Source organism: Carlito syrichta, unplaced genomic scaffold (genome assembly GCF_000164805.1).
Source record: "Carlito syrichta isolate Samal-C Ts95f unplaced genomic scaffold, Tarsius_syrichta-2.0.1 Scaffold315407, whole genome shotgun sequence".
Classification (NCBI taxonomy): domain Eukaryota; kingdom Metazoa; phylum Chordata; class Mammalia; order Primates; family Tarsiidae; genus Carlito; species Carlito syrichta.
The window spans coordinates 1,594,635-1,602,990 of NW_007259503.1; the positions used below are offsets into that span (position 1 = coordinate 1,594,635).

General features: G+C 36.2%; 1 protein-coding gene across 1 annotated transcript in view; it reads right to left on the minus strand.

Annotated features, from left to right (window-relative positions):
* Positions 1-7,873, minus strand: part of PRG4 (proteoglycan 4) — a 16,258-nt gene extending 8,385 nt beyond the window's left edge. Inside the window, exons 1-5 of the mRNA XM_008072783.2 lie at positions 7,858-7,873; positions 7,310-7,408; positions 4,750-4,872; positions 3,321-3,440; positions 366-512 (exon numbers count right to left, since the gene is read on the minus strand). Coding sequence (XP_008070974.1) covers positions 366-512; positions 3,321-3,440; positions 4,750-4,872; positions 7,310-7,385 — 466 coding nt within the window. The 5' untranslated portion in view covers positions 7,386-7,408; positions 7,858-7,873. The remainder of the gene's footprint in view (positions 1-365; positions 513-3,320; positions 3,441-4,749; positions 4,873-7,309; positions 7,409-7,857) is intronic.
* Between the last annotated feature and the right edge of the window lie 483 nt (positions 7,874-8,356).

The window sequence follows — 8,356 nt, forward strand, 5'->3', positions numbered from 1 at the left end:
GTCTCGCCAAGTTGCCCAGGCGGGTCTCGAACCCGCGGGCTCAGGCAATCCACTCACCTCAGCCTCCCAAAGCACAGGATTACAGGCTGAGCCACCAAGACCAGCTCCGTCTGATTTTTTAACACAGATCGATGCTAGGTTTATTAAATAAGGAAAGACTATAAATAGTTGAGGGTTTGTACTTTGTCTTAAATTTTGTTTTAAGAACAAAGTCAAAAAACTTGAAATGTAATGAGCCTTTCATGACTCCTGACACTACCCTGTTCTCTCTCTATATAGATTATATGTAATTTGTAATTAAATAGTCCGCCTACAGGTTATTTCATCTAAGAAAGCTCCTTTTAGTGCATCTGTCATCTTCCTACCTTCTGTTATTTCCTCTGATTCTACAACTTTCTTAGTCTTCTTCTTGTCTGGTGATTTGGGTGAACGTTTGGATGTTGATTTGATGATTTGAGATGCTCCTGGAGGTGAACGTGCAGCCTTTGAAGATGGTGGTGTGGGATTATGCACTGAGGCCAAGCAAGACAGGTCAGTAAACATCCTGTTCATATTTATCAGCAACTCTTAACTGTGAAAAGCACGGATGCATCTAACTTCAAAAGTAGATGCTGGTGAAAGCCGGGGCAGGCAGGCTAATGACCAATACTAATGACTGCAGACCAATTAATTCGGAGGATGCATTGCTATAAAATAACGGTTCTCACATTGTCATCAGTTATGACAAGGAGCAAAGTTTCAGGAACCAGAAAACCTGAGTTCCAGTCCTAGGCCTGCAAGTCTTTACTATTGTGCCCTTGGGGAAATAATCCTCTTGTACTTCAATTTCTTGTCTGCAAACTAGGATGTTTATTCAAGATGATTTCTGAAGGTATTTGCCTGCCCAAAAAGTACTTAATCCTATGAGCTTCATCCCTCGTATAGCCCTTCTGTGATTATAAAAGTAATACCACATGTAAGTGACAGACTAGTTATGTTTTTGAGACGAGAAATATAATAATTACATTTTTCCTGTTTTCATATTCATTTAAATCAAATGATCCCAATTTATCTTTTATTTCTTTTAACTACAAAAGTTCTACACGCATAGTCTTGTGAAAATGTCACACCTTCGCATATACCTTTCCTGCAAATGTGCTGGCCTTCCCAAAGAGAAAACAACTGTTAATGATTTGTTTAAAATCTTGTATCCCTCTTCCCTCCCTTCCTCCCTTCCTTCCTTTCTTCCTTCCATTCTTTCATCTTTTTTTTTTTTTTTTGAGTCAGCGTCTCACTCTGTTGCCCAGCCTAGACTGAGTGCAGAGACACAGCTCACCACAGCCTCAAACTCCTGGGCTCAGGTGATCCTTCTGCCTCAGCTTCCCAAATAGCTATAACTACAGATGTGTGCCACCAAACCTGGCTAATTTTTTTTTTTTTTGGTGCAGAGACTCGCTATGTTGCCTAGGATGATCTAGAACTCCTGGATTTGAGCATTCCTCCAGTCTTAGTCACTCTAAGTGCTAGAATTACAGACGTGAACTACTGTGCCTGGCTTCTCCCACCCATTTTCATGTCTAGGAGAGAAGACATGGAATTTTTTTTTTTCATCATTAGGAACCAGAAGAAGAAGGACTTCTGAAGGATAAGGAAGCCGAGCAATAGGGACTCTCTGGGTACCGGAGGGTTATGATAAGTCCTGCTCTCACCACATCTCCTCAGAACTCTGTTGCTATAGTTGCCATGAACTGACCACTGGGCCTCTTCTCCTTTCTCCTTCCACCCACTAAAAACACCAAGTATCTCAATTTGAGAAACAGTTCTGCCATGAATCATACTAGCGAGTGCTCTTGGGAAAAAACAGTTAACTTGTTGGATTCAGTTTTCTCACCCATGTTCGGAGGCTCTTGGATGGCTGTGATTTCTTCAATTCTTGAAGTGTTATGATTTTTAGATACTTGGATGCCTATACATAGTATCTATACTGAAACAACTAAGTGGTGAATCGAGATAGCTTCGTTGTTACTTTAAATAATAAAATAGTGAAGTTCTGGATGGATCCTTTATTTTCAGTTGACTATCTTGTGAATTCTGTAAATGAAATTGTCTGGCATTGCCTTCATTGATTTTTTTTTAAACCAAGTTCTACCTAAGTTTCAGGTAATCTGATGCAACATCTCATAGCATTAAATATTGTCTCTATTAAAATGTTCCCTCTATGCTTCATCAGTCTCTGACCATCTTCACTCCCCACCCATCCTCTGCTCAAAACAAAGTCTTAGGGTGGTTTGTTTTTGTTTTATTTGTTTTGTTTTGTCTCAGAGCCAAAACAATTATCAGTATAATGAGTAAATGCGTGTCACTCATCATGGAGTCTTCTGGAAGCTGCAGGAATGCTGAGCTCTATGAGTTTTTTATTATAAGGGTGTTGTCTTCGTTATTTTTGGAATAGTGTCCAATAAAAACATTGGGCAATTAAGAAACATCCCACAACTCTGCTGATTAACAGTTTTCCCATCTGTTTCTCCACTGTTCTAAAGAAGCAGGAAGTGCAGCCTTGTTTAAATAAAATGATAAGATTGATTATGCAAGTAAGGTTTATTTTGACTTTTACCCCCACAAATATTCTTGTTTTAGCAAAGTAGGATTTAAGAACAAGCACTTGGTAAAGGAATCTAGCACTTAAGAATATTTTTAAAATCTTTTTTTGTGAAATCTGGAGACTTTTGTTATACTCTCAGAGTACCTTCAAGACTCAAACAGAGATTTTAAAATAGGACTGTTTTTTTTACTCTGTCATGCACAGAACATATAATTGACAGTTAACAACTTCTTAGTAGATTAGCCTGTAAGTTTAATGGTTTGAACTATTTTATAAAATTACTTTTTCAGAGAAGCTGAAAGTATCCTTAAATATATACTCAGACCTTGAGGTCAAAATCACCCATAGCTCAAAGGACAGTTGACTTTGTAAAAGCAGCAAGGGTGAGAAGACATCATCAAGTGGGCTGATTACTGTTGATTTAACCTGAAATTGAGCCACTTCTGAAGAAAAAAAGCATGTACGCTCTGCCCCTATCCTCTCTTACTCATCCGGCTCTCTCTTGTGCTCATCTAGGGATCTCTTGTGCTCTTGGAGCCTGACTGATCCAGGGGTGCTGCTGTTGGAAGGCGCTTTTCTTCCTTAATTCATCTCTGTGACACAAAATTATTATTAAATAGTGTATATGTTAGTCAATTGAAGCCTTAGATGAACTGCGTGTTAGACATTATTAGTGACACCAAGGAAGGTGCAGAAAGCTGGCTATGTTGGGAGCGTTGATTGGTCCTGGGATGCTTACCTTCTGCACAGAAGCTCTCATAATCAGGACAGCACTTGCCATACTCCTTACATTGGGAGTCACAGTCACACTCCCTCCCTCGGGCAAAAGACTCAAAGCAGCGGCCTTTACAGGAAAGGTCTACCCAGAGCAAAACAAAACATTATGGATTATTAATTATGAATCTGCACACGTGCATTTGGTAGCCATTTCCCACCTTGTAACTGACTAGAGTTTCAAATACTTCTAAAGCTTGTATTTGAAATTTGGAGTACATCATCCAGAAAAAATGTGTCCCAAATGGAGACAGCCCAAGTCAAGAAAGAAATATGGTAACTTAGGGCAACTCTTCTTGGCCCTTCAAAGCTCTAGGAGACCACCCCAATGCTGCCTGTGTCATTTACATGTATGGACAATGGAAAACTGGGAAATGTCTAAAGGGTGAAATACAGTACACTTCATATGAAATTCCTCCAATGTCTCCTCTTCACATCACTGCTTTGTAATAGATTTATACTAATTGAATATTCAAATCTCAGCAATATATTCCCAAGAGCTGGTTTAATATAAATGGGTCACTATTCAGGCTCAAAAATAATTTTAAAATATAGAGAACTTCATGATGACAAACTGGAAAGCATTCGGTCCCCACCATGGTCTTACATGGTGGAGACTATTTAAGAGAAGCCTACTCATTAAAAAAAAAAAAACCATGGTTAAAGGTACAGTGACTTACCAAGGCCTATTTGAAATAATTACCTTATCTAGTACATGAATTGTACAATAACATATTTGTCAGATCCCTATGCAAATTCTAAAACAAATATAGCGTTTAAACCATTGTAATTATAATTTTCATAAGTTGAATATGAAATGTTTCTGTGTTAATAATAAAATGGCCTAAACTATGTTCAAATGAAATACGACTCACAATCTAAAATTTAGACCTTTGAGTTTTAACTGAAACTCATCATTATACATTAGTGCTTTATCTTTTAAAGTGCCTTTTTAAGTAACTTAGAAACATGTTAATATGAGAAAGTTAAATAGTAGACAAGATTATTCTATGCTCATGGATTCTTGTGATGAAACTATTGGAAGACTCCATCACTAAGCAATTACCTCTCTGATGGTTAGTAAGTAATTGCTCCTTGTTCTTTACTTAATGACTACTGAGCCACAGTACCGTCTCTAAATAAAACAAAACATTTTACATGGAACTAGTCAGTAACCTTGTACAAGTGACAGATTTCCAGGCTTCCTTCCCCCCCATCCCCCCAATAATCAAAAGTTTTGACACCATCCTTAGATTCAGTGCCTGGCAACATTTATGCGAGTGAAGGAAAAAGCACGTAAGCAAAGGAAGTGAAATAGTGGGAAAACAGCACTGCAAGGGGGTGCGAGGGGAGGCTCACAGAACAGTATTGCTTGACCAGCTCTCAGGACTTACCCACAGTGCAGACTCTCTTGAAATCAGGGCAGCACTCCATGTAGAGTTGACAGTTATAATCACAGTTGCAGGTGGCATCTCTAGAATACCCTTCCCCACATCTCCCTGCACAGCTTGATAAATCTAAAATTATACAATACTAGCATAAATATGGCCAAACCACTGTATAGAAAGGGAGAGATCCAATGAGGGGTCAAGGCCACTTGGTGAGGGAGAATTTTATGGATTGTTTGGCATGATGGTTAGTGATATTTGGCTGATCTCTTATGTGATTGTGATATCACTTTTTCTTCACTAGACTGAGAAGATAAAATACACTTTTGAAAGTCAGGCAAAGTAATGGCTTTGCATAAAAAGGGTAACATTTCCCAGGGAAAGGTGGCAGCTCCAGCTACTACAGATATTGCAGCTATGATGATTACTAGTAGCCATTTACTGAGCATCTCTGTGCCATGTACTGAGTCATACATGGTCTCTAATGCTTATGGAAATGTTTCCAGGAGATGATTAGTAGCCTCTTTTTAGAGATAAGGAAGTCGAAACACAGAAATTATAATAATTTGTTCAATGGCACACAGCTACTTAACAGTTCCAGGATATCTGTATTATAGGTCAATTAATACCAATTATTTGTACTGGCCTCTTACTCTTATAAGTGTCCTGATTTGGATAATAAATTTTACAGTCATCTTAAGTAAACAATCCATCCAGAATTTGGACTCTGATATGTCACATTGCCTTGTATTTCTGATGATGATTTTAAAGCAAGTTGATCATGCCAGCACAGATTTTACTAGGCATTATTCTCCTTTATCCGTGGGGAAAACGGGATTCATTAAATGCTGGGGAAGCCAGATGCTTACAACCATCACTAAAGTGAATACAAAATGGAGAAAGTTTGAATAGCATCTGGTCATGAATATAAAGGTTGTGAACAGAGTTTTTCTGGGCAAAAACCAAGCAACAAAAAAGCATAATTATCCTCAAATATTTTTTAAAAGGTCATTTGGAAAACAACACTTTAAAAACCTCCCTGAGATAATCATAAGAAAGCAACAATAGAATCCGTCTCTGGAGTATAAATAGACAAGTGCAATCTCCTAAATCCATAGAGGAATGTTGAAACACACACAGAAAAAAAAGTCTCAAAACAGTAGAGTCCAAGAAAGTTAAAGTCTGAATATGCAAATAAAACAGTAAGTAGTAGGATAATTTTCAGAACTTTTTGCATACATATGTGCACAATATATACAAGAACACATATATAGTGCATGTATATAAATACATACTTATAAAGAAAAAAGAACAAGAGGTTGACAAAGCAAGAGAAGCAGGCAAGACAACATCAAAAGATTGTTCTTTTACAGCTAGCAGATTTCTGAAGAAATCAATTATCTTTATATTAAAAATATATTTTCATAGATTAGATGTCTGTTGGTTGCTATTAATTTCAATTTCATTTATTTAAAGGAATGTAAAACTATTTTAGCGAACAACCCATCATATTACAGAGGAAAGGTGGTTTAGGAAATAAACCCTCCAGTTTGTGCCTTGTAATAATATTATGAGAGAGCTGAAGGTCTTGAGATACCAGAGTAGTCATCTTTCCTTACTAAATATTCATATTTGCTTTCATGTACTTTTCTCTCTTATCTAAGTGATTCTCCAAGTATGCGTGCAGGCTGTTATCTCTCATGTTCAAGTTTCTTGATAATTTTGGTTATTTTACTGGAAATGTCTACTTTAGAAATGTAATTTCACAATCATGAATTTTGGTTTTTCTTTTCTCATATTCTGCTTACCAAAGGGGGCAGGGGAGAAAAGAATTAAAAGCCTGGCATTGTTACCACTAATCAACCTAGCAAATAATCACGTTAGCGACTTGCTAATGTGATTATGTTGAATGCACTTTAACATTTTCTAAAAATGAACAATAAGAACTGTTCATCCAAGACAGCCTCTGTTTTGGCAAGACTGTGAGTAGCTCAATATAACAATACAAAATGACAGTCACATCTGTATAAGTCCATACCTGGGTGAATAGGCCTTGCAAGAAAGAATACTTTCAAGATTAATATAATGCTATTTGAAACATTGAAAATGATCATTATAAAATGACATCCATGACCAAATGATGTTGAAATAAGTTACTGATAATGTATTTGATGTAAAAGACTAATTAAATTTATTTGTCAACATATGGGCAAAAATGATATGCTATTTAAGTATTATGATTTTTTTAGTTATGTTGATTATTGTATGGCTCCAGCATAGTTTTATCATGTAGGTATCTGCATTTTATTAAACTTTTGGGAGAGCCATAGGAATAATGAGTACCAAAATTGTTCTGTATAAAAGCTCCAAACTTTTTGAAAGGAGAAAAACATGGGCATTCCAAAACACTTATAAATATGCTACACAAGTTTTACACTATTTTAGGGTTGTACTACATATCAAACTCAAATATAAATTTTTAGAAATCTACTTATTTTATTATAAAAATCAAGACTGCATGATTGCAATAGTTGATAAACAAAAGTATTTTTGAGGGCTAAGTTACCTTGAGAGGAAACTTGCTGAATCAAGAAAACAGAAAGCAGCAGCAACAGGTAAATGGGAAGTATTTTCCACTCCATGGTTTTCAAGTGCTGCACTCTTGCTGAAAACACAATAAAAGTATTAGAAAAATGCTCTGTAATCTCACCACTAATTTATGCTTTTGACAGATTTAATCTTATGCAAAACAAATCATCCAGTCACCCTCAATCATGTTATTGACCATTTAAATACTTGAGAAACCTCCAACATAGAGAACAGACTTACATTAAAACTCCATTGAAAGTATAGCATGTGCTTATAGTGCAAGGTTTAAATTCTGTCTTGGGGAAAAAACAACTGGCTTCAGAAAAATTCAATTTAATGAGCATAGCAGAGTTATTGCTCTAACTTTCCCTTACCTTGCAATATAAATTCAAAGGCTCCAACAGGTGTATTGCATAAAGATGATTCTTTTCCAAATTCTCCAACTACTATCCTTATAAATCTTTTTCAAATACCATTAGTGAAAACACATTTAATTCCATGAAACAAGTTGACTTTGACACTTACCCGTAAAAGGATAGATGAGTTTCTCCAATATCCTGGAAGTCTTATATATCAGTGCAAATATATTGGGATGAACCAATTCGTCCAAAGGTTAGACTAAATCAACAGTGACAGCCTATGAAATCAAACTTTCCTCATTTATTGGAAGAGGGCCCAGACGACTAGACTTAAGCAACATCTGGAAAACACTTCCATTAAGAAAAATGACTACTACAAAATAAATTTAGATTTGTTGGCCAAAACACATTTCTAATTTCTAAGTGAAATGAACAAATTGTTCTGAGATGGTAAATAGCTCTGTCAGGCTTTAGTTAGAATATTGAAGCAGCAACTTTAAAATAGTCAAATGCTGGAATCATTTTTTTCTTTTTTTTCCAGTTAAATCTAGCAAAGAGCTTTGAAACTTACCTAGTATTAGCTGTGGCATGAGTTTTCTGAACTTATACCATTAAGGAAAATGTATATTACCTTTTTGAGTAGTTTCACTGAGCACAGAAAACAT